Source organism: Rhea pennata, chromosome 4 (genome assembly GCF_028389875.1).
Source record: "Rhea pennata isolate bPtePen1 chromosome 4, bPtePen1.pri, whole genome shotgun sequence".
NCBI lineage: Eukaryota > Metazoa > Chordata > Aves > Rheiformes > Rheidae > Rhea > Rhea pennata.
This window is the reverse complement of record NC_084666.1, coordinates 72,481,779-72,508,488: the sequence shown is the minus strand read 5'-3', so window position 1 is coordinate 72,508,488 and position 26,710 is coordinate 72,481,779. Positions and strand designations below refer to the sequence as shown.

The window sequence follows — 26,710 nt, the reverse complement described above, 5'->3', positions numbered from 1 at the left end:
TGGTATTCAGTACAGGGTTTTTTGGCCTGTTAAAGAGAACTGAAAGCTTAGGTCTCTTCTGCTTTCCACTCCCATCTTAAGTGTTTCAAACCATCACGGCATTCCTCTTCCTCCAGGACACTATGGTTTGTTTTTCCTTCTGTAAGTGATATGTATTGAAAACAAATAGAGAGAAGTGAACTATCTGTTATGACTCTTTACAATGACCTCTGAGGTTCCTCTCACACGTAGTGGTTAATTAAAAGATTGTCAGATTTGAAACACTCTTTAATCTGTTTTCTTGTTCTTTAGAATGAAATTAAACTCCTCTGTTACTGGAGGGATTTGTGTATGCCAGGTTTGTTCTATTAGATGCTCACAGCATATGTGTTTCTTAGCTTGTTTAGATACACCTCACCTCCTTCATAGGACAGAGATACTTGACTATTGTCTGATGAGTATTTGCTTTTATTTGCTACCTGCCTTTCTATTGCAAAGTCATTGAATTATAGAGTATTTGGAGGAGCATACCAGCTTTGTGTTGCAAACCAATCAGTTTGTACAACTGGCCTTACTGGTACAGCAAGAAGAAATTACATACAGGAAGGCCTGAAGGAATGTACTAAGGCTATTGAACTCTGGCAGATTTTTTTTAATGCTTAGGATATAAGTTTTCTGCATGTAGCCCAAGGCCCTTAGCATATATATAGGCCAAAAGATTTATAGGGAAAGAAGAGTCAGAAGAAGCAGTCATGCTCAGGAAAGGGAATGAACTTCTCAAGCAAACAAGTTTTGTAGGATAAACCACTTCATTCCTGCTGTACAGGGCTACAATGCACATTTTGGTTCTGGCAGGGTATCTCATTAAGGCTGCTGTTTCTGTGGGTTGCAGGGGTCAACACGATCCCTGAGGCAAGTTAAGCCTCACGCGTCATTGAGACTGATCTTAACGGAGACGAACCTGCCCAGATGAACAGTCTAGGGGTCACCGAGCACATGAACACTCAGAAGTTAAGGAATCTATTACGGACTGATGGAGTGGCTTCACTGGCTGTGCAGCAAACAGCTCTAGTGTGCTCGGACACTGAGCGGCGGCAGGCTGGGGGGCGGGTGGGGGGAGTGGGGCTGGGCCCACCTCCAGCCCAGGGCAGCCCTCAGACCAGCTGCCGCCGCGCTGAGTCTCCCGTGTGGGCTGGGGTCTGAAGCAGAGGCACCAACTGCGGCCTGGGAGCTGGCTGTAAGGCGGTTATGGCTTTTGAGGACCCTTCTCTGGATGTAAACATCATGGAAAATTAGGCTCCCTGGCCACCATACCAGGGTCTGACCCTAGGTTCCCGCTGGGACAGAATATCAAAGCGAAATTGGAGCGAAGGAAGGCTTAGTGGCACACGTGCAGTAGTTGCAGATTGAGCTGGGTGCCTCCGAAGAGGGATCCTGAACAAAGGCAGATCCTGGGCCGTTACACCCTTACAATCTAAATCCCCCCTTCACATGATAGTTCAGAACCAATAGTAATATTAGAGTTTGGGGTCTTCCAGCTCCCACTTGGTCCTTTCCGTAGTTTCTAGACCTGTTCTTTACTTCTTACCTCACTTCTGCATCGTTGTTGATGGCTCTTTTACTCCCTTATCTTGTCCTCCCAGTCTTGTGGTTCCTTTGTTTCTTCTGTGTCTTATGTAAAGTTCATCTCCCTCCTGGTGCTTTTTAATGCTAAACTCTCCCTTCCGGTGCTCTTTAATGCTAAACTGCTTCTTTCTTTCTACAGTCCCTTATCTTTCCATCTTTAATTGGTTCTGGGGCTTTCTTTTACTTAAGAAGGTTCACAGCTTATGGCCTAAGGCTTCGGCAAATTTAGCTACTAATGGTAGGCAAGATATGCTAAGCAACTAACTCTAGATAGCTTCAGTCCAATATTCTTTAGCAGTCCCCTTCTATAGGCCAGGCAGGTTTCACCTTGTCTAGCGCGCCTTATGCTGATCAGGCTGCACATCTTTTGGAAAAGTTTCAGCAGGGGTGGGGAGGGGCTCAATCTGCCGGTGAGAACAATTCTGGCTGACTTCCCCAGTGTAATTAAGAGCTACCTAGAAATGACTGCAGGGAAGTGAAGCCCCATAAACCACTTCGCAAATGTGCTTATGCTCACCTAATATCCTATAGCCTAGGTCTCGTTCCCACACATAAACAAACCATATGTCTGATACCCTCCCTTGACCTAACCTGCCATGTTCCTGCTGGTCCTCCTTCCATCCTTCTAAAAACATACCTTTTATATTAGGCCAATACTAAATAATCCCGCCTACTCAGAAGTTCTGTGCACTTGCACCTTTCATCCCTAGGACTTTACTAGTTCACCCATCCAGGTAAGTGCCTTATTCCCACTTGGATACTGAAGTATACAAGAGGAATGCAGCAAATTGAGGATAAGGGCCTTGCCGAAGTCACTGGACAACAGAAGCAACATTATCTTCCAGGCCCAGGTCTTACCCAGAGGATCAGGCTGTCTTTAAAGAGTAAACTGAAGGGCAGACACTTGACAGCATTTCACACAAAATAAAGAAGTAATAGCTGCTTAATTTTCAACCATAAAAAATGACAGAAGTGATTTCATACCTTTTCTTATTCATCAGCTTGATTTTTCTCCTGTGTCCCATATTTTCTTCTGAATTGTCTGGACATCATCAACTAGATTTGTCCCTCTTGTGTTTGTTAATAACAGATAGGCATCTAAATATATCTTGAAATCTTACTTCTTAGCCAGTTTGATGCTAGGAGAAGATTCTACAATCCTAATTACAATAAACCTCACATACATAGAAATTAGCTGAAAAGTCGTACCGAATCTCTCTCAAAGCTGGCCTATAGCTGCACAAAGCAAAATACAGTTACTTTTACTTTGCGCCATTTAGCAGGATATCCAACTACTTTCCCTGCTTTCTGGGATATCATTGCAGTCAAGTCACACTCTAATGCATGCGCAGCTACAACACCTGGCCTGAGAGAAAACTCACATTTAGGAGACTGGTCAGCATGGATGAGGCTGGAGGTGGAATCAGCCTGGGGGAGATGCCAGCAGCACGAGTAGATAACACAGCTCATCCCTTTGCTTATTCAAGCCCTTAGCAGCAACAAGTGAAATTACAATCTCCAGGTGGAGTCATGTTAGAGAGAAGAGGGACGAGCTCTAAGGCTGTATCAGCAAAATGTCTCTAAGCAGAAAGCTTGGGCCTGTAGGTGTCCAATGCTACTTAACAGCATCAATCTGAACCTAGTATCTAAAACTGCTTTCCTAGAGCCTACTTACAGATAGCAGTATGAGCTATTTCTGCCCTGGCCCCCAGAGACACTTATAATCAATCCATGTGCACATCAAGGTTGGCAGTCCCTGACTTACATCAATATCAAGCAGCCATTCAGGTGATACTTGTTTTGATAAAACAAGCAACTCCACTTGGATTTCACTTTGTGCTAACTGGCACATATAAGGAATAACTGTTTCTGAAGCTGGTAATGACATCTGTGAGGACACAACGTTCAACTTGTGTCAATAATCCATTTTCTGCCTAATGTTTGCGGCAAAAGTTTTTGACAATAGTATTACCGAAATTTCTATGGGCTGACATCCTGGAAATTGAGTGTCAGAAAGGCTCTCTGACATCTCCGTGCAGGAAGAGGATCATAAATAACCTCATCTCAAATCCACATTGCTCTCAAAGGAGAAATGTCCCAGCCTCATGCAGCTGAAGCCACAGGAGATCTGGGCTCCAGTCCTGGCTCCCTGGTCTGAATTGGAAACACAGCGTCTAACACCATGGTTGGAGTGCATTAGTACTAGCAATACTTCAGCCTTTAAAATGAGATTTTTTTTTTCTATTTGGACAGTCCAGACATTTCTGCAGGTGGCCCAAGGCTGTAAAGCCTCTACCAAAGAAGCCTTACCTAAATTGAACAGATCTTTCTCTTTCTCTTTGCTGCCTCCATAGTTTTCTGCTGCCTTTTTCTTTTTTTTTTTTTTTTTCACCTGAGCATACAGTTTCTCCTGGTGTCTCAGTGTTGCTGCAAGTTTTGCCATTTGCTAAACTGCCTGTGACTGCTGCTGCAGCTGCTCTGGAGAGACTCTGCAACCTGCTGAGGATGTTCCAGCAAATGCAGACCTCAGTCCACCAGTTCAGCAGCTGGGATGCAGGAGGGGTCCCAACCCCACCAGAGCAGCCAGAGCCTCATGGGTGCAGGGTTACTTGCTATATGGTTTCCAAGATTTATTTTGAAACTCCAGGATGTGCAGGTGCCTCTGCCGAACATTGTGTTAAACAACATTTCCAGCTAGTTTACAGCTGTTCATCATGGCAAAATTGGGAAAAGGGGAAGGAAGGGAGGTATGAAAATAAGTGGATTGCTTGGGATGGAAAGAAAGAGGGGAAAAGAAACTTAAATGAATTTTCTCCACGCTTGCTAGAAGAAAAAACTATTGCTGAAATCATCCCCTGCTAATGCAGTTAGTTGCGGTACAGGGGAACCACATTTACACCCTGGCCAAGACCCACACAACTGTTTTTGGTACCGAGCCTTCCCAGGGAAAAGAGCTGGGTGCGATTTGCAGTCGCGTGAGGAAGCACCACTCTCCTCAGCACTCCATTTGTGGCCATCAGCTGTTTCCAGTTGTGCTGCGCAGAGCCCCGCACATCCTCACCACGGTCAGTGTTTACTTCCAGCTCTGTCTGCCCTGAATACAAACACGCACGCTAATTACTAGTTGTGGTACCTAGTATTAATTGCAGCCATGCCTCCAGGGCACAGCTCAGAGCAGGCTCCTGTTATGCCCTACTCCTCTGCCAGTGGCTGCACCCTGTGCAGGGGCGCCTAGGATGTAACCATGTATAGTAGAAAGATCACAGGCTTTCATATAACACATTTCACTGCTGGTGTTACCAGTTATATGCTCTTTGCTTTTGAATGCATTAAAGCCCTCGTCGTGGAGCAGAGCTCCGATATGGCTGGGCTCAGCAAAAATACAGAAGAAAAAGGGGGCTGTTGACCTACAGATCTCAATAGTAATAAAAGAGGTTATAGAAACAGCAGAGACCAAGAAAATGGTGACAGTGCTGGTCAATATATTAGGCAAAGGTCATCTATTTTAGATGCATTTCTAAAGTGGGTTCAACTATCTGAGAGTGGTAAGACATGTAACTAGCAGCTGTTTGATTCAGCCAGCCTAGTTTTTGGCAGGGATACAAGCAAAGCTGCATGCTACTTTTCTAGGTCTCGGCTGAACACTGCACACAGCCCTCAATGGATCAAATCTCCCCTTGACGCCACTATGTCCACAGCAGTTAAAAGTCAGCTCTGCTGGATGCCTTTTGTCACATGGCAGGAGACAAGTTCAATTAACAAAATGAGCAGCATGAGCCAAGGCTTGACTTTTAGGGCATTTTTGATGTATTTTGCTGGATCCCAGTGCACACCGCTCCCCATTATCAAATTATATGCAACTAATGAACATCCAAAATACTGCACCTGAACATAACATGCCAAGACTGATTTTTGTTCAGCAGCCCAAGGGCCTGAGAGAATTGATGTGATTGATGAGAGTGCGAATGTTTCTAGCAATGAAGTGGCGACTGAGTTGGTGCCTCCTGAGAAAAGATGCTTCTTATCAGCAGTTATATTGTGGCATATGTATGCAGTGTACAGTTTTTGCTATCAGAGCAATGAGTTTTTGCTCACTCTTTTATATCGATATCTATATATATACAAAGCAAACACTGGCCCCAGTCTCCTTGATGCAGTGGGGAAGCAGAGGGAAACTGAAGCTCATTCAGTTGCTCTGCGACCACTGGTCTGCAGGTATGGGGATAGATTTCCTTTGGGCTTCTCCTTTATGGCAAGTTAAGTTTTTCTGTTCTCTCTGCATTTTAATCATTGCGTGCCAGCTTTAACAGGCTTTTGGCTTCATTTTTCTTTTCAAAGGCCATTTCATCCCATAGCGCTAAACTTCTAGTAGCATTAAGGTAGATTTTATACAGAGGTAGTGTCTTGCTTCTCCCAGCTGAAAACTTTATTAGACTCCTTGCGAGGGAAAAGGACATGGTTGTAACACAGCTGCAGAAATCAGCCTGGCTATGGCCAATGTTTGTGTAACGCAAGTCTCTTGTCTTAGGGAACCCAAATGCATGGAAGAGCTCTCAGAGGGAGATAATTTTTAAACATAGGTTAATGCATTATGTAAACAACAAATGGCAAATGTGTAGCTAATTCCTTGTTATAAAAAATGAGAATGAGACAAAACATTACTCATTTCTTCGCACACTTCATTTCATCTTTCCTATTCTGAAGGCTACTCTTCTCTAAAAATGTTGGTTGCAAATTGACTGGCTCAGTGGAGTTATTCCTGATTTACATCCACAGAGATGATTAAGGTTAGGAGAAGTACATTTGTCCAACTAATGGCCGCACACAGTATGGAAAAATAACAAAGCAACGCAAATGGCAGCTGCTGTGCCCTGGTCATTTACGGATGAGCTACGGCATTCTGAAGTGAAGCCTGAGCTGTGTCTGCAGGAAAAAAAAGAGGTTTCTGTGTGTGTGCTGGAGGGACCTGCCTGGCCCATCCGTTGCCAAGACTTGCTGAAGGTAGAAGTGGCTGTGATCTAGTAGCGCTCAGGCTGGTGTTGTCCGAGTCTGGGGTGTGCGATCTGGACAAATGACAAATTACTCCATCATGGCCCATTTGATCAGAAAGAAGAGACGTGATTTTCATAAACAGAGTAGGAGTGCTTTTTTAAAGACATAAAATAGTTACAAAGCTCTTCCTAAATGGACAACACCACATTATACTGATGACTTGATAAATTAGAATGGATCATATTTTGTTTTCTGAGCAGACTTCCTATGGAGAAAGTGCTAGTTGCTTTAAGAAACACAGAAGAACCCCCACCTCGCAGAAGAAAATTGCTTTCCAGTTATGATTAATGTATGCATCATGTGGCCCCAAGGGAGAAATCTCCCATGAGGGAAACAATAAAGAAAAAAAAATCTCGCCATAAAAGTACCTTGTTCTCTGTCTCATTTTACTGCCTGAGAATGTTTGACATCTTTTAACTGTTGAGATTATACATCTATAAGGAAAGCTTTTCTGAAAGATGACTTTGGGAGAATAATGTCATGAGAAAGCAACATGAAAGATGTACACAACATCAAAATAAAAGAGCAGCAGGAAAGCACTGAAAAAGTGGCATGCTGCTAGCATATAGCAAAAAATGTAAAAATGAAGGACTCCACAGAGAAGCGCACGTGAAACAGCGGGAAATCAGAAAGAGAGGAACCAAGAGGGAGATAAGAAGAGAAGTCGATTCTGTTTTCCTTCCTAAGCAGTGAGATCGAAGGATTTCAAAGATGTTGGGACACTCTCCCCCTCTCAGGACACCCGTAACTCTTTATTTAGGTCCCGCAACCATTCCCCAAGCCCATATCACAAATCACCCCCACTCTTTATGAAGAGTGCAACAGTGTCTGAGGAGGTCGTTGTCAGGTGCATCCAATAATAAAGAAAATTCTTGAAGGAAAAAGGCTAACAAATACACAACACCAGGCACTTTTCTACATGGTTTGCTCTGTTCACATCTACCTAAATTTGTGTTTCCAAAAACTGTCAGGCTGGCCATATTTAAGCATCAGATTTAAGAGACCTTGTCACATGAACTGACAATGGAAAAGACCAGCACACGTAGAATAACACAGAATTGGCAAAGCTGTGACAACTGAGCGCTATGCCTTAGTCGGCCTTGCTGCACCTGAATGGGCTTATTGGGTGCTTCACAGGGTTTCATTTGAAAATCAAGGTTTTAGCATGAGGTTGATTTTACCTATATAGTTGGTAGAGTTATCTGTGGGCTACAGGATGACCAACATGTGCAACACTCCCGTGCGAAAGAAACACAAGTGTATTTTAGTGTAATTCAAGTTTTCATTGCTGGCTGCCTTTTGAGGTATCTGTTACGTTGTAGCTGGTTCTCCTTGAGAGAAATTGCGGTGATACCCATAGAGGAGCTATCCGCTATAACTGCCTGCTGGGACAGGGAACGAGATAGCAAAAAGGTATAGGATTTGTGCATTTCCTCTGGCATTTGCTTTTGGGTTGGAAAAGAGACATTCTTCCATGAAGTCAGTCGGTAATGCTGTTACTTGCTTTCTCCCTGCAAAACTCTGTCATTTTCCTGGCTGGGATGTCACTGTAAAAATTTTAGGTTTACTAACATTTCAGAAACTTTTTAAGTGTACTTAAGAACAAACATAATCTTAACAACATGAACATGTTTTCAAGTGACTCTACCATCCAGAAAAGTCCAAGACTGATGTTTCCTTTTGAGTATATATCTCACCTTTTGGTTTTAGCTGAAATATGTAATAATGAATTTAGCAAAAAATGCTCAGGCCCTAAGGAGGAATAGCATTAAATGAGAAGCTTTTTTCTAGGATTCTCCCCCCCCCCCCCCATTTTCCATCGGTTAGGGCTTCAGGTTCACTCATATGGCCAAATAAACATACTGTCTAGCATGCAGGCAAGATCCAGTGCCATATAAAGATACTCTAGGTTCCTCTATGAACTGAGCTATAGAAATTGCTTCTAATGCACACTGAAAGACCCCTGGAAAGCACTGAGTCTGCACAACATAAAGGGTTCAGCCTGCAGCGGCCACATCTAAACCAGCACAAGTTACCGAGAAATGCTTTTGCTCCTGAACAACAAACGCAAACACGCAAAAAGCCTGCGAGCGCTTGGTGCTGAAAGAGGCTCACCTTGAAGCTACGGCACAGGAATTCGTCAGCAGGGAAGGAGACAAAAATAAATATAACAAGAAAGCTGCACTCAGTCCCATGCCAAAAAGCAGGTTGAGGGGCCAGCAGAAAGGGGACTCTGTGGTCAGTACTTGCGTGCAGAAGGGGAAATGTGCATGTACGCGCTGCATGCCAGCATCAGCAGGAGCCTCGAATGCAATATTCGAGGTGATTTTGTCGTAGCAGTGGTAGCTACAAGTCCAGCAATGCCACCGAGCGCTCGCCTGGGCACTGCCGTTCCCAGTGCATGTTTCTCCCCAGCTCCTGCGGCTGCAGAGGCCCCGCGTGTCCGACTCTACCCTGCTGCACTCGCTGCTAGATCTTTAGTGCCCAAATATCTCTCACTGTTGCACCACTTGTTTTCCAAACCTATCTGTTTTGATGGGCAGCAGATATCTCCTGGGAAAAATGTCTGTTGCTTGTTAGGATATTTTCACTAAATTCTGGCTCTAAGATGACTTAATGGCAAAAACTGCATTCCAGTGGGCGGCTAGTACAAAACTGACCCTGCGTTTGATTGTGCAGCGGAAAAGGGAGTTGCTCGCTCGCCTGGGAGCTCCCGATCCGCAGGCTCAGAGAGCGATCGTTGTGCTTGCGGCGCAGGCTGGCGCCGCTGACGCTGGCCTCTTGCATGTGTTAAGTTCAACTCTTCTGGGTTGCAGATGCCCAGCTATAAAAGGCAATTCCCCAGGACAGTGCACACTGGTTATGCGGCAAGCCTGTACGCTTCCTCTGCGCACCAAAAATGAGCAGGCAACTGCAATACTAGGTGCATAGTTGTGGTGCTGGGCAATATCTAGAACAGCAGGCAGCTCTGATACCCTGGGAACAACCCGAACTGAAAGCCGAATGGAACAGCAATGAGTAGATGACAATGAGGACAAAATCTTGGGCAGAACTACAGAAGAAAATCCAGCAGCAAAACACACAGATCAAGTTTCACCTGGGCACCACTGTTGATTTAACTCGAGAGGTAACAACAAGGCTTAAAACGCTGGTCTTTCTGAAATGCAGATGTGTGCACGAAGCATAATGTACTCTGGCTTTAAGGGTGGTGATAGCCAGAAGAGAAAACTGAAAGCCATAAGAACGATGCCTTCCAAATCAATAAATACTGTTGGACTCCTCTGCCAAGGGAAATTCAAGACCCTGTGGTTAGCGAAGCTACGCCTGTCACATTGGCCTGTGAAGATAAATGCAGAGTGGACAAAATTAAAACTCCTCAGAACAACTGCGGAAGAGCCGTGCCTGTGTCTGAGAGCTACAGCTACATGGACACAGAAGCAAACACAATAAATGACTTTTACTTACTTACTTACAAAAAATTGCATGCTGAGTATAGCGTTATGGAGGTCCTGCCGTGTGTGTAGAGTGTACCCGCTACAAGGCCTGAAACGCTGGCTGATGCTGGGGCCCTTTTAGCCGTGCGCTCAACATAACCTGGCCCACGTCACTCCTGGGATTGTGAAAAAAAAAAAGGTGTATTTACCCACCAGCTTTCTAAAGTATATAAAAGCTGAGCTACATGTCCTTTCTGGCCAAATAATCGTCTAAAACCCGCACACTGCTGATCTGTGTTCTCAACTATAATCATCGTGTCGATAGGAACTGACATTTAGGAAAATGTTGACAAATGGAGGCTTCCCCCCCACCACATACATGATTCTTAAATGGCAGCTTCTCCACAAAGCTGACGTGACTGTTGGTATTTTTTGTGATGCTGCGTGTTTTCAAGAGCATTGATGAAAAGTTTATTCTATTAAATTTTAAAGCTATTTTCACTGTAGTAACTACAGACCACTGCATTGAGGAGAATGTATAACCTGCCTCAAATGTGTATGGATTAATGTCCATGTCATATGTCAGAGCTATAGAAAAGCCAATATTATAGATGACTAATATGATTACAAGGCGCATGCCAGCCATTACTTGCTAAGATTTCGTAAAGGTGGCTATCTATTACATGGCAATTAGAGTTTGAAATTACTGCCTAAGGGGGCAGCTGGAAGGAGAAACCAAATAAGACACCAAGTTTTCCTGGGAAAGGGAAATCTAAGGGGAGGGAGATGTGGAGAGAGAAGGATTTGTAGCTGGGGCAAAACACCCTGAAGAAATTGGTACTGACTGAAAGCACGAACTCTCCAAATATTAGCTGCCTTCTCGTGATGAATCCCTCCAAAATTAGGATTATGGGCACCCTCCAAAAGTCCTGTCCCCAGGGGCCCTGCTCTTGCAACCACCAACCATGGCAATGTCGGGGCACATTTTGCTACCACTGGGCCGACAGAAGACAGGCAGCTTACCCTTTGATTGCTGCTAATAAATCCCTGGAAGCAGTCAGCGAGCAGAGGGTTTGTGTGGCCACAAACTCAAGGGATGGGGCACCAAACCATTCACGAGAAGCAATTTATGGTGTGCTTTGTTGCAAATGAAATTACAGAAAATGAGCAGCATTTCACAGCACTTCTCTCTCTTCCTTTCACTCTAATATACAGGTACTTATTCAAAACCTTATTCAGGCAGCATTTCGATAGCTTTGCTGCTGGCTTATATTATATATTGACACAGCATGTATTTCTCAATTTGAGGTTTGGTAGGTAACCTAACTCCTTTCTTATATACAATCATCTTGCTTTTTCAGTACGTGTAATGCAGTATCAAGCAGAGATAAATCACCTGTTGCTCTGCTAAATTCCTTCATGATGCATAGAGTCCTATCTTAGCAGCTGGAGTTATCTTAAAATCAGTATTTTGACTAGCTCAGGTGGTTGCAAAACCAGCCCATAACATGAGACAGGGGGAACAGCTGATTATACCCTATCAGTGTGGCCACCGAGTGCAGAGATTACAGTGTCCGATACTGGAGAGGATTGGGGATGGGGGAAGGAGGGAAGAAAACATAATCCCGGATTCCCCAAACTGCCTGAACTGAGATAAGGGGACAAGGAAATCAAAGGCGGCTTTTTGCCACTCTTAGCCCTTTGTACTAAGAACAGCCAGGAACCAGCTTGCTTCCCAGCAACAGCACTCTGCTGCTCCTTGAAATTTTGAGAGAAATCCCATGCCCAATGGCCTCAATATGTATAAAATGGGCATCATTCTTTTTTCCCCTTCAGATACATTGTATTACTCAGAAAATTGTTATTCACAATAGCCTGATTCAACTCCTTAAGCCTTTCTTAGAGCGTGAATACTGCTTTCCGAGGCATCTTAGCTCTCAGGAAAATGCATCTAGCTGTTTTCCAGGGGGGAAATTACTCAATTCATATAATACTACATTGTAATTGAAACCCATCAGGACCACTATTCAATGTTTATTCAATAAATCATTATTAAAGCAAGCCTAATGCAGTGAAAGCTTATGCAAATTTAAACAACAGTAATTGAAACAACACTAAATAAGGTAACTGGCATCAGTAACACAGGAAATGCAACTATTCAGCCATTTTTCAAAATCTGTCTTATAAATAGCTCTGGACTGATGTAAATGCAACTGGCCATTTGCAAAGACAAGTCCATTAATTTATTTCAGTTTTCCAAGGAAGAAATCTAGCAGTAACTTCCTAAGGCACTGACTTCTGCATTTAAGCCTGTCACAGCTTCAAATGAGTAAGCCTGTTCATTCAAGTTGGTGTTTACATTTTCAAAAGTGAATCAAAAGAAGGCTAAAAACATGATCTTTGTGATGGTCCAAGTTCATAGGATATATCCCAATGCATTACATCTGCTACTTGGCTCATCAATCTATCAGTGTATAGTTAAGTTGACAGGCACCCTTCTCCAATTCACTGATTTAATTAATTTACCAGCTAGCTAGGAGAGTGTTGATAATTTTATTTTTTTTATGATGAACTGCATTCTTTTAGTTAATGCATTTAGCTCTTTTTATATTTAAAGTATGAAAACACTCTCCTCCATTCACAGAAAATAGAAAAACAGATTCTGAATCTTCACTGCTTAGATTTAAACAAAACCCCCAGCTATTTTCCCCATCAAATCATGCGGTATTTGTAAGAACTTCAGTAACCTTTGTACAATACTAGCTCACTTCTGGTTACTTGCCTATGCCTAGATTTGACATTTGTTAGTTTTTACATGCTCATAATATGCAAAGGAAATACTTTAACAAAATGGGACTGCAGGCAATCAAGGCATAGCATCCCCTTAAGCCAAAATTCAATTATATCAAATCCATACGGCAGTGGACTTGCCAAAGCACCGGCGTAAGGCAGCGCACGTCAGCACTTGCCGCGTCCTTACAGGCTCCCCGAGCAGAAGCGCGATGCGCAGTGAAGAGCAAGAGTTTCTCTCCTTTGCGCAGAGGTAAAGGGCTGCTCACCCTACTGCGGGTGGGATGGTCACAGCTCGGGGGCTGGCCGGGAGGCCGCTCCTCCACCCCAAACAGTTAAAGCCACGCTAGTCCTCTAAAGGAAAAAAACCTCTTGTTTGGCTGCAAATGCCCAGTCCCCTGGGTTCTGGCGAAGCACTGAAGTGGTTGAAAGTACAGAAAATTTTAACATCTTGTTCGTTATGCAGATTCTCCAGGCTCTTTGCATGGCTCAGAGGGACGAGCCCTCCCACATTTCTGGGCAAGTCAAAGAGCTGCAGCCTCAGGGCAAGTCACCGCTTCCTGAGGTCCGAAGCCCCATGGCTGGCCTGGGCGGAGGTGCCTTAGCCACGTTGTCACTGATGCATTTTAAGCACCTGTAATACTGTAAAACAGAGCTTTTACTTCTCACTTGCTTCATCAGTTTTCAGAAAACTAAAGGAATAGAAGAGACACTGTGCTGGCAGACTTCTACATTAAGATCTTATATCCAGAGTGTTTTTTCCAAATCCAACAAGTGCTCCTCAGAGCACAGCCTTTGGAGGGAATCGACTCTGGGCAGAACTGAAGAGAATTCTCTAAACTGTGAGTAGCAAAAAATTTACCCTGATAGATAATAGATGTGATCCTTCCCATCTTTCCCCTTTACTTGCCTTGCCAGGAGGCACTAAGAAGTGCTCAGAAGTGATAAATTAGCACCTTGGGAAAGTTACCTGCTTCAAGAGAAGGGTCACTGACATAGTATAAAAGCAAAACATGGAGTATCTTGGGTCTGCCCCCCCCCCCAAGAACGGTGGTCAAACACAGCAATTATTGCTTTGAATTCCCATTACACCATTTTTTTCCCCTGCCTGGTGATTTCCTGCCTCTCTCCGATGCCTCCTCTCCTTGATGTGGTGCTGGGAAGTGCCTGCCCTCGAGCACAATATTGGGTCCCTGCGCTGACAATAACTACTGACTGCAACTACTGAGCAAGCCAAAGCAAACTTCAGCTTAAAAGGCAAATGGTCACTTTTGCCCCAAAGCTCTTCCCTTTAGGCAGATTTTAATTGGGCTACAGAATCAGACCTATCTGTCCAGTAAATATCCAGCTTGCTCCCTGTTGAAGCAACTGGGTTATTTGCCTGGCTTTGATTGATGCAATTTGATGCTCTTCATGATGAGCGCCACAAGTGAGGTGTTACCTAAGCCTCAGGGATTTCAGCTTGGATCCATCCTCGGGAGTTTTGGCTTGGCGGAGACAGGAAGCCTATGGTTTTCCGCACCTCATCCTGGTTTTATGCTTGGAGGAAGGAGATGGATTTTCTTACATTCCCACGGATGTGACAGAGAGGTCTGCAGCTCAGCTGACAGCTTCATATCCCCAAGCAAGCACCCACAGTGAGCCACAAACAGAGACAGAAGACACTGTCTCTTAATAAAAACTTTATATCACAGACAACAGAAATACATGGATCAGATTTCATAGCAACCCCTCCAAAACACCCCCACACAGGGAGATAAAGGAAAATCTCCCTCTATTGAACAGGAATGTGATACCCCAAAGCTTTTGGTGGACACTCCTTGCTCCAGGAATCAACAGGTACTCCAGCCCCCTGCACAGAAGGAAAAATGTCCGGATTTGGAGAGGTTGCTGAGGAGTGGGAGAGCAGCAAAGCCCTGGTCCCCTGGCAGGGGGCAGCCCTGCAGGTGGTGGTGCTCCCCGGTGGGGTGTTACCTAAGCCTAAGCTCCCCGGCAGTCACTGCGTGCCCGCGGCCGAGCAGCCGGCCCGTAGCCCCCAGCGTGGGCACGGGCGCCCAAGGCTGGCGGCCGAGGCCCCCCGCTCCTGCGGCTCTGGTAACGCAGTCGCCAGTCATTTCCTGGAAACGCGAGGGAGATACAAAACCTTACCGCTAACCTTCAGGTTGTCATCCTGCACATGAACCCGGTATTGCTGTTCTTACCAAAATTGCATAGTTTCTATCTTTAATTAACTGGCTTTCATCTTGCACAGTAAGTAGTAAAGTAACGTCACTCTCCTACTGCTCCGGCAGTGAGTGCAAGACCCTGTCCCTTGTTCCGTGTTTCATGTTACCCCAGCTATTTACCATGCGCCCCTGTTGGATTAAAATTCAATTTTTAAAAAGTTGTTGCATTGTTATGGAAACAGCAGCGGGGGGGGCTGAAGAATAAATGGCCCTAAATCACGCGGGCTGCTCACGCGCCTGGGTGCCTCTGACAGACATGCCTGTTGTGCTTTATCGACTTGGTTTTGTTTGTTAACATCCAAGCAGCCCCTAACGCGCTCGAGCGCTCCGCCAAGGCTGCAGGGCAACGCCGGGCTGCCGCAGAGAGGCACGGCACGAATGTGTCGGCTTTTCTTTCCTCCTCTTTCAGCAACGGGTTTTTATGCCGGTTATACATCTACATATGGACGGCATGAGGTTGGCCTTTAGGATTTTTAGAAAAGAATTTAAGAGAAATCAATTGTGCTCTGGTAAACACATTTAGCCTGCTCTTGTGGCAGATAAATACAGACCAGCTAAAAGTGTTGCCATAGTTGTATTAGCTGATGCGCTTTGGGGGTTTTGGAAAATAGTTTTCAAGTAAGAAAAAATAAAAGCCTGTTTTCATTACGTTTCAGGCCTTATGTTCTTCCTTAATGTGCGTGGACTTTTTTAATATATCCTCTGCTCTGTTGCAGTTAACCAAGATGTCAGCTAGAGTGTGAGCAGCCCTGCAGCGGTGGTTACAGTGGGCCTGGTGTTGCTCTCTATGCAATCGTTTGCACAGCGGGAAATAGGAGTTAATCAAAAACAAGGGCTTCCCCTGGGTAAGTTCCCTTCTAGACCCTATTTATATCATGAAACGACAAGTTTTATTGCAGCCAGAGCCCATTTTTGCTGGCAAGCCTTGCCCGTGCCTACAGCAGGTAGCACACCACACCGCGGTTGCGCTCTAGGACTTTATTGACAGGTTTTCACCGCTGCTGTTAATGATGCTTGTTGGGGACCCGCCAGGCTGCTGGTGGAGCTCTTCCTGGTGTCTCGGGTGGTCGAAATCTCTGCTTGCTTGCTTGGCTTGCCCTGGGGCCGGTAGTGGTGGTGGTTTTCCACGGGATAGATGGAGAGATGGACGCACGTGGGACCCAGGTCACAGGGGCTCATCTCCTTTTCCAGTAGTAGTAGCTTGCACAGACGCGTACGTACCCTGCCGGGGAAACACACGGGGGGCAAATTAAGCGTGTGGAGGCTCAGGAAGGAGGAAGGAGGCTGGGCCATAGGGACGGGGAACCTGACCCGCAGAGGCGCTTCCTCTCTGCGGCCCTGCAGATCGACCGGCTGCTTCGAGAAGGCATCGCCCACCCCGCGTTTTTGCTTGCTGCAGGAAGCCCCGGTGCCCCCTCCCCAAGACCCTGCCCCACGCAGGACTGGCTTGACGGAGGAAAACCCAAGCAAAGCGTCCCGGCTTCGCCGTCACCTTTCTTCTTGCCCAGCGGCTTGTCGTAGAACTTCCTATTTCCCCGGTTCCTCCGGCTGGGGGGGACCCGGTGGTGGCCGCCGGCCACCCGCCCGTGGCCCCTGTGCCGTGCCATGGCCGTGGGAGCTCAGTCGCCGAGCGGGCCCCGGGGGCCGGACACCATGTCTCGCCCGGCCGGCACGGTGCTGTCGAGCGTGTGAGCGGCGGCGGGGCCGCCCGGCGGCTTTTCAAGCCTCCGGCATTGTGAAGCCGCCCGGCGGCAACCGAGGGCGACCGTTTCCGCGGGGGGCCGGGTCGGGGCAGCGGCGGGGGGAGGTTGGGGTTCGGGTTGGGGTTGTTACTGCCGGCTCTCGGAGGAGCTGGGGGGGGGGGATAGCGCTGTGCTTCGCTCCGTGCGGGAAGGGCTGGTGGCCCCTTCCTTCGGGAGCCGTGCCCACGGCGGCGGCGGGCCCTCGCGGCGGGGCGAGCGTGCAGCGCCAAGCCCCCCTCCCCCTGCGCCCCCCTTGGCTCGGCGGGGATCAAACCGTGGGGTTTCGGTCCCCATGCCGGGAGGCGGCGCCGCGCGTGGCCCCCTGGGCACGAAGCCCCCGAGCGCGGCGGGAGCCGCCCCGGCGCCCGCCTTGGAGCGGCTACAAGGCACTGAGGCGGGACAGGCGTCAGGAGCAGGATTTTATTGCTGTGCCAGGCTGGTGCACGGCGCTGTCCTCGCCGGGCTGGCGTGGCCAAGACCTTCGGGCGGCGGCTTCGGCGAGGGCGGCTAGTAGCTCTGCCTCCTCTGCCTCCTCCTCCTCCTCCTGCCGGACTGGGACCGGTGAGCTGCGGGAAACAGAGCATCCCGTGAGCGCGGGCATCTCCGCGCCGCCCGGCCGGCCGTGGCCTCCTCCCGCGGCAGCCCCCGCCTCGCTGCCCGGCAGCCTCTCACCTCGGCCCTTGCTGGCGCGCTGGCGGTGCCGCCGGCGGTGCCGCCGCCTGTAGCGCCCGGCGCGGTTGTGCCGCCTGCCCCTCCAGCGGCAGTTCCTGCCGGCGCTGGTGCTGCGGCTGCGCTGGCGCTGCGCCATGGCTCCCGGGCGCGCGGCGGGGGGACGGCGGTGCCTGCGGCGGGGCTGCCTGGCGCTCGCCCGCCTGGTGCTCGTCCGCCGGCCGGCCGCGGCGCTCTGCGGGGGGCCCGGGGCGGGCGGTGATGCGGGCGGTGACGCGGGCGGTGACGTCATAGCGCGGCGCTGTGATGCAACAGCCCCGGCGGCCCCCCGGGGAGGCCAAAGGCCCCCGAGGCTGCCGCAGGGGCGACTTGCGCCGCGGTTGCGCCACGCGGCTTCGTTAGGCCGCTTTCTCCCGGAGCAATGAATCAAAAGAAGTTTGCACTGACCTTAACAATTTCACTCACACATCCGAGGCAGCTCTTTTTGAACACATTACTATTTTCACAGAATTTTGTCCTAACTCGCCCCGGCGTGACAGCATGGGAGCAAGTTACCTAACTTCAAATCAGGTCTTTGTGAATGTATTTCATGAATATAAATTAAAAATTGAAAGTTGATTGTAAAAAGGCAGTGAAACAAGGGGCAACGTTGTTTGAAGAAAGCCAACTGGTCAGTACAGATGTCCTGAGGATAACTGTACTTAATTCACTTTGGGTCAGTGCTGGGTACGCACGTTCAACGTCTTCATCAATGACCTGGAGGAGGGGACAGAGTGCCTCCTCAGCAGGTTTACTGATGACACCAAGCTGGGTGGAGTGGCTGAGACAGCTGAGGGCTGTGCTGCCATCCAGGGAGACCTGGGCAGGCTGGAGAGCTGGCAGAGAGGAACCTCATGAGGCTCAACAAGGGCAAGCGCAGGGCCCTTGCATCTTAAAAAAAGGGAAGGGGAAGAGGAATGAATTATTTTCCCGCTTTCTAAATAGGGAAAGAGGACAGAGCGCTTTTCATGAGCTGCTGAAGGTGCATGCAAGTGCATGGCAGAGCCAGGGCTCAAACTCACGTTACCTAAGTTATCACCTCCAGGGGTTTTTTTAGATGCAAGAAGGGAAGAGACAGTCAGAAGAGACAGTCAGACTTCTTTTTTATAGGTGTTCCTGATGAAACGTCCTTAGCGGTGCAGTGTAAGTGCCGGAGGTTGTTAGCTGGAATTGTTCTTCATTACCAAATGCATTGCGCTTTGCTGCTTAAGTCCTTACCATTAAAGCAGTTGTTTTACTTTTTTTGCTGTCACAGTTGATCAGAAAGTGCATGCAGCAGCTAGGAACAGTTTTAGCTGTGCACAGCCATCTAGTATATTTGTGCAGCTACAAAGAGGACTGTATTAAGAGCTGCATTAAAAAAATGAACCAAGACAGGTTGCTGCTCTTCAACAGCCTTGTGCTCGCACAGGAAACATGTCGTCTTCCTGCCCCCTCTAACAGCAAAACATTACGGGAAGGTCAAGTAATTCTGGGGGCACCCCAAGAGGGAGTAACAGAAACAAAAAAAATCATGTTAAACCATTGACTTTTCCAGCCAGGGTCCAGCCAAAGAAAACTCGGTGGCTCTCCTCCGGCTCTGTGAAAGGGAGCTGTGAGGATGCCCCAGCCCCTGCAAACGCTACTTGTCACCAAAGTCCTGAAAAATGCCAAGATATTTATCAGTCTGGCGGTAACAAGTCTCATTTCCTCTGTCATTCTCCAGCTTCACTTCTCCCTCTGTCCTGTTGCTTATCGTACGAGCAAGATGCCCCTTCTCTTCTACGCGGGGTTGTTTGCAGCGGGCGCCGAGCACCACTCGCAGCTCATCCTCCCGCCCCAGAGCCACCCCCAGCGCCCCAGAGACAGGACGGGGAACCCGACGTGGCAGCAGGGCGACAAGTCCTGGCTTCGATTAACGCCTAGCTGCGCCGCAGGATATTGGGCAAGCGGTTGCAAGGGGCGGGAGGGCAGGCGGGAGGGCACATCGACCCGTTTGCGGAGCGGGAAGGGCGCCCGAGGCAGGCGGGACGTCTGGGGAGAGGCTAACGCCGGGCGGCCAGCTCAGCAAAGCCGCCGCCGAGGCCGGTCGCCGCCGATAAGCGGCATTTACGGAAGCTGTGGAGTCGAGGGCCGTGGCTCGCCGGCGCCAGGCAAGCCCCGCTCCCGTTTCGGCTCTGCAGCCGGCGCGTTTCTCGGAGAGGAGCAATGTTGGCTTGGCGCTGGCATGGACTTGCCCCTCTCCGAGAAATGCCCCGGCTACAAAGCTGCAAGGGGAAAGAGGGCAGCGAGCTCAGACAGCGGGCAATTTTTCACATCCCGTTTCACTGCTTGATACGTTGTTAAGCCTCCTCTTGATTTGCAACGATTTTATGAGCAATTATCTTAAATGTGTTTTAACAGACACCTGCATTTCTGCTAAAAATACCCCAAACGAGTCGTGATTCTGCAGCGCTGCTGCTGTGAAATTACAGCTTCAATTTCAGAGGAGAGTCAGACAAGAGAAAAAGAAAAAAAAAATTGTGTTTACACCCAAATAACCTATTGTCTGGGTTTATACCACTAGCACCTAGTAATCAAGTAGTCAGCTCTTCTCTAATGGGCTGCAAACTCTTCTGACTGCCAAAGATGCATCGTGTTTTCGTGATGCTGTTATTCTTCAGGAGCTGCAGGTTGCCAAAAAAAAAAAAAAAAAACCGCTCCGTGCACTGGACAACATTTCGGCTGCCCTCCCCAGCCCAGCGGGAGCGCGGGCGGAGGAAGGAAGGGCCCCAGGGCCCCTGGCCAGCATTTCGGCGTGGCGCTGGCGGTCACCCTGACCCAGCACCCCGGCCGGCGGCAGTGTCAGGGCGGCGCCAGGCACCGCAGCAGCCCCCCGTCGGGGGTTTCTCCTCCATGGCGCTCAAACGAGGCGCCCCGGCGGCCTCCCAGAGGCAAAGCCGGTGGCAGGGGTTGCCTGCCTCCACGGCGGGTTTTCCTCCTCCCTGGGGCTCCGCAGCCTCGATGCCCGGAAGAGTGCACACAGGTCGGGAGGAGCATTTATGGGCCTCACGGCACGCTGCTCTGCACTCGCGCGACGCAGGCCACGCGCTCCCCTCTGCCCGTCCTTCCTTGTCCTGTGCGTGGCACCGATAATTAAATCAAAGGCAGAGAAAAACCGTCAAAGATCCCCCAGCATCTGTTTCATACTATGCATCTATTTTTTTTCCCAATGCATCTATTTTTTTACTAATGCATCTATTTTTTTTTCACCGAAGTATCTATCTTTTTTCCCAAAGCACCTATTTCCCGCAGTTAATTATTAAAGCCGCTGTGGGTTTTGGGGGCGCTGGCAGCCCGCGATGTGTGTTTGCCTTTGCCGGTCAGGCCACGCTATCTCCAGCAGGCCAAGGATGCTCGCCCGCTGCCCCTTCGGCGGCATTAATCATTCACCAGGTAACGCGCAGCAACTCGATATAAACACCGGGCTCGGCGCTTCCAGTGCCGCTCTCCGCAAAGCAGGGCCCACGAGGGGCAAAGCGCGCACGACAGCCGCTCCCCCGGCCGGGGCCCGACTGCAGCATGAGGGGCGCCCTGGTCCTGCTGCTGCTGGTGGCTTGGGCTCACGCCGAGCACCGAGGTAAGAGCCTTGCTCAGGCGTGTCCTGGCCCCGAAAGCTGCCGCTGGCGGGGAAGAGCTCGTACTCGTGCGGCATCTCCCATCGCGGTGCTCGCCAGCCTCATCGCCAGGGCCGGATGCTTGCCACCCTTGGCAAGCGCCGTTTCCCCCCAAAAAAGCCCTCAGGCAGAAGCCACGCACCGTGTGAACGCTTGCTTCCCATCCCAGCTCTGCAGGCAGCCTCAAACCTCCCCCCAAAAGCCCTGTCAAGGTTGCTGCCTTGGTTCCTGGGGGCTCTGCTGCAGTCCCGCACCGGCATCGAAAGCAGCGGGGACAGGAGCCTGGCAAATCCTGCTTCCAAAAGGTTTTGCAAATCGGGAGCAAAGGGCCTTTTGGAAAGCTTCTCACTCCCCCAACTCTGCCCCCAGCCTCTTCTCGGAAGTGTCCTCACAGTTTCCCTGCAAATATCTTTCCCATTTCGAAACTCCCTGGAAAGGTCACATCAAAGTTACGGGATTTCTGCCAGCACGATGTCTGTATTTACCCTGCTGGTACCAAAGTCTGCCCAGTGCAGCTGGTAACAAAATCGATACCATCTTCAAGGGATGAATAATCATTATATAGTCATGGCCATGACTATTTCATCAGTGATTTCGCTGCTCTTTGCCTGCCCCTGACCGCCATGGCCAGGTCTAGGGACACTAGGGACACAGCATGTCTCGCTTTCAGATGTAAAAAAAATTACTGTAGTTCAGGCGGGGGGCTAGCTAACTTCCTTGCTGGTTTGCCTGGTTTCTCTCGCAGGTTTTCTCTCTCCCTCTCGCATAATCACTATCGAATTAGCCCATGAGGGTTGCAGCACCGCAGCCGCTTCCCAAAATACACGCCCCAAGAGCATCCTCTGCTGGTTTGCAGCACGCTAGCAGCTGCTTTCCACCTCCCAGGGACTGCAGCGCGGTTCGAAACTGAAATGAGAAGAGAAGCCATAAACTCAAACCAAACTAACACCTATAAACCAAGAGTGACTTTTTCAGGGACCAGCTGAGCTATTCAGGAGCTCAAATCCTCCCTTAAGAAATGGTTTGGGCACATCAGCAGCCTAAAGCATCCCGAGGCCTCGTGAGGTATTTCCAGCGCCTTGTGCACCTGGCCACCCCAGCGGCTTCCAGCCCATTCCCAGTCCCGTAACTCTTCCCCCCAGGCTTCCCCGAGCTGCCCTGCAGCGCAGAGCTTAGCACACCCCTAGGAGAGCTTAGCGAGCAACCTCGCTGCACCCATCGCGCTCCCTCCCGCAGAGCACCCGGCCGCGGGAGCTGCTTGCTCTGGTCTTCCCCCACCCTGTGTGGAAGCAGGCTGCTCCATGCAGTGGTGACAGTTTCTGCTTGCAAAAAAAGAAAAAAAAAACACACAAAAAACCCCACACACTTGTTGGCTCGATTTCTGAGAAACAGGGCTGTGAGGCGAGCGTGGCGACGGCAGCGCCCGGGGAGGCGCGGGGCGGGAGGTCGCCCGAACCTCCGCTGCACCCCGCTGGGCCCAACCGTGAGCTCTTCTTTTTCTGGGCTTACAGGTAAAGACTATGTCCGGGACAAAGTGTGTCAGGAGTACAGGACCATGGGGAAGGATGACTTCCGAGCCCTGTACGTATTTCCTACAGCGTTCACCCACCTGGGAAGTTCAGCACCTAAGCCATGACTGGGGGGGTGGGGGGAACGAAATACATAAGAACAGGAAGATTTATTTGCTCTCTGCAGATGAGGACTGCCATTGCTTTCAATGAGCCAGATCGCAGGAGAAAAGTTTGCTTCTCGCTTGGCCCATTCAAACCCTTTTAGGTGCCCAAATGGTTACGAGTTATAATCCTAGGAGGTGGCGCCTACCGCCCTTTGCTTCCTTGGAAAAGCCTCGGCCTCCAGCCTGAGGCCGGGCAGGATCCAGGATGCGATTTTGAGTGCTGGTATCTGCTTTAGCCTCCCGAGCCCCTCGGTACAAAGCCTCCCGCGGAGCAGCGCGGGTGGCTGCCAGAGCGGCCAGCCCAGGCAAACGAGGGGGTTGCACCAAAGCTGCCCCCGTCCAGGCCGTATTCCTAAATCGCCTTCCGGCATGTGGACGTTGATACGATTTTTAAGAAACCAAAATGTTTTTCCCTCACAAAATCCCACGGGTTCCTCCTCTTCTGTTTGCTCCCAGCACAATTATCATGAACAGCAAGAAGTTCTCCAACGCCACCTTCGAGGAGATCAGCCACCTGGTGCGCGAGATAGTCTCGCTGGCCGAAACCTGCTGCGCCGAGGACGCCGACCCCTCGTGCTACGACGCCGGGGTAGGTCAAAGAAAACTCGGTGGTGCTCTGCAGAAATACAGGGCAGCCAGCAGGAAACACTTAAGTGGGGCACAGAGCTTCCAGCCTCAGGCAGCTAACGTCCCACAGAGCTCATTTCTGCCTGGTTTTTCAGCCACGTGCTATGAGGTCTCCAGGGGCTGAGCTGGCTGCGGACAGCAGATGTGCCCAAAAGTAGAAATTCCAGGTCTACGGGATTTATCTTCCCAACGTATTAAAATTTTGGCCCCCGGCAGAGATCATCAGTGCTTAGGTTAAGGAAAAGAAGAGAAAAGAAAAAGCCCCGAGGGAGGGCTTTGGTGAACCCACCTCGAGCCGCCCTCTCACTCCCCTTCCCTCTGCACCCTGCAGTCGTCGGCGCTGTCGGCCAAGTCCTGCGACGCCAACGCGCCTTTCCCGCGGCACGCCGGCACGGGCGCCTGCTGCGTCCACACGGGCCTCGAGCGCAAGCTCTGCCTGGCCGCCCTGCAGCACCCGCCCCGGGAGCTGCCCCACTACGCCGAGCCGGCTGGCGACGAGCTCTGCGCCGACTTCGCCAAGGACCCCAAGGACTTCGCCGACAGGTGAGCGCTGAAGCCCTCTGCGCTCGCTCCTGGAAGTCGCCTCGCGACTACTTTGCAAGCCCAGATTTAACAAAACAAACAAAAAAAAAGTGCCCCGCTTGATGCAATCAGCCGGGGCTCACTGAAGCCCGAGGAGATGCCGGCGGAGGGGTGACGTCCCACCGTGCATGTCCCCCCGTGGCCGTGACGCCCCCAAAAGCCCACGTGGCTGGGAGCAGAGCGCCCGGTCGCCAGCCGCGTTGGCGAGGTCTCCAGGGCAGCCCGCCTCTCCCGCAGGTTTCTCTATGAGTACGCCAGCAACTACGGCCAGGCGCCGCTGCCCGTGCTGCTGGGCTCCGCCAGGAGCTTCCTCTCCATGGTCTCCACGTGTTGCATCTCCCCGGCGCCCACCGTCTGCTTCTTGAAAGAGGTGAAACACCCCCCTGCCCCCATTGCCCCTCGCCAGGTTTGGAGGCGAAGATGGCTTTGAACGAGGCTGGTCAAAGCCCTGGGATGCCCGGGGTGGCTTGGGGCACTGCCGCCACCAGTGCTGCCACCTCACGCACATGTTCTCCCTCTTGTTGCAGAAACTGGAAAGAAAAACCCTCTCCCTGCTCACTCTCCTGTCACACAGGGCTTGCTCCCGCTTCGCGGCGTATGGCGAGGACAAGATGAAGTTCAGGTACGAGGAGGGGAACGGTCCCTTCTACGCTTCAGCGCCGCTTGGACCGGGACCTGCTTTCCTGCTCGGGAGCGTGGCTCCTGCCCGCAGGGCGTTTTCTGCCCGAGGTCTGCGGTCCGCGGAGGTGCTCGGTGCTCGCCGCCGCTGCCCCTCCGCAGGGCATCGCCATGGGCAGGCTCCTCCTTCCGCTGCCCACTTCGGCCTCCCTGGAAAGGGATGAGAAGCTTCAGTTTCCTTCCACGGTTTGACAAAAATACACATGGCCCCTCAAAGTCGCAGTGAGGGAGGGTTCTGGTTTCTGGCCAGCTCTGCGCCCACCTGACAAGCTAAGCAGATCTTGTAAGGAGACACTGAGGCTTTAAATCCGCACCGGGTCTTCACGGGTAGGCCAGGGGAACGAGGAGCTGAAATACCTAAAAGTCCCTTTTACGCTTTGTGTCCGTCCAGCTACCTAACAATGTTTGCCCAGAAGATACCAAGTGCTTCATTTGAGGAAATTTTCCCCCTAGCAGAAGATGCCGCCAAGGTGTCCGCCCAGTGCTGCGGCTCCATGGCTGAGGACTGCATGCACAGGAAGGTAGGAAGGCCCCGGGGCTGCCCCTTTGGCCAGGTGCTCTGGCCAAAACCACCTCCCAAGTCCCCCCTCCGGCGCTCCTGGAGCACCTTCTCCAGACGAGGAGGTGGCAGCACCCCCAGCCACCGGGTCTTCCCTCGTTGCGCGCCCAACGCATGTGCTCACTGCTCTCTCCCAGCTGTCGGAGCACACGGCCAAGGTCTGCGAGGCGCTCGCGGCCAAGGACGAGCGGTTTGCTGACTGCTGCAAGGGGAAGAACGTGATGCAAAACTACTTCTGCATCTCTGCCCTGAAGCCGGCCAAGTCCCCCCAGCTGCCGGAGCTCCAGGAGCCGACCAACGCGCACTTGTGCAGTGCGGATGGGGCCCTGCACTCCTCCAGGTGAGCGGCCCCGGGTGGCGGGCAGCGCCACCCGCCCCTCTTCTGCCCCCGAGTTGCAATTGCCGGGGCCTGGTGGGTGGCCACAGCGGAGTGTGGGTGCAGAGGATGGTGAAGAGCAGCCCCACGCAGACCCCAGGACTGCGGGGGCCGGGGGCGGGTGTCCATCGCTTGCGGCTCGCCTAAGCCCAAGCGCTCTTGCAGGTACCTGTTCGAGCTGGCGCGGCGGCACCCCAGCGTCCCCGACGTCTTCCTCAGCAAGCTCTACGACGCCTGCAAGGAGGTCCGCAGGGAGTGCTGCGCCGCCAAGGACGCCTCCGCCTGCCTCGACGGCAAGGTGGGTGCAAGGAGGGGGGCCCACCGGTGCCCGCCAGCTCGGACCCCTCCAGCGCCCCCCGAAGCCCCCTCCAAAATATACATACATATACACACACATGCACACACACACATATATACATACATATACATATATATATATATACACACATATATATTGGCCCACAGAAGCAGCAGGTGAAAGGCGAGCTCCTCACCTTTCTGGCCAAGGCCGACGAGCTGTGTGGCCAGTACACCAAGCTGGACTTCCTTGACTTCAAGAAGAGGTAAGGACCGCAGGAAAAGCACGGGTGATGGAGGCTGCAGTGGCGGCCACCAGGCACCTACTGCCCAGCTGCGGCCCTGACACCTGTCCTCTCCCAAAACACCAGGCTGACGGAGACCTTCAAGCAGCGTGCAGGAGGCGCGAGCCCCCAGCGCCTGGCAGAGCTGGCGGAGCAGAGGGCTGACTTCGCCTCTACCTGCTGCCCCTCCAACGCGCCGCCCCTCTACTGTGCCCAGCAGGTAATACAAGGCCCCCACTACCCCCTGGCAAGCCCCCCCCCCCCGCCGGGTTTCCTGAGGCTGCAAAGTAACACTCGCCCCCTTCACCACCAGCACCAGCACCACCACCAGCACCACTGCCATCGCCACCACCATCACCACTACCATCTCCTCTGCCTCTTTTGCAGATCAGCGCCGAGATGGGGCAGGAGTGTGGCCGTGGTTCCTGCCTGCTGCTGTAG

The 26,710-nt window shown here is 50.8% G+C and overlaps 1 protein-coding gene across 1 annotated transcript; it reads left to right on the top strand.

The window, feature by feature from the left end:
• The first annotated feature begins 21,096 nt into the window (after positions 1 to 21,096).
• On the top strand, positions 21,097 to 26,710 carry GC (GC vitamin D binding protein). Its single transcript, XM_062575051.1, has 12 exons — positions 21,097 to 21,154; positions 22,703 to 22,772; positions 23,323 to 23,455; positions 23,825 to 24,036; positions 24,313 to 24,445; positions 24,603 to 24,697; positions 25,145 to 25,274; positions 25,450 to 25,652; positions 25,854 to 25,986; positions 26,154 to 26,251; positions 26,357 to 26,489; positions 26,657 to 26,710. The coding sequence occupies exons 1-12, from the start codon at positions 21,097 to 21,099 to the stop codon at positions 26,708 to 26,710; spliced, it is 1,452 nt and encodes a 483-aa protein (XP_062431035.1).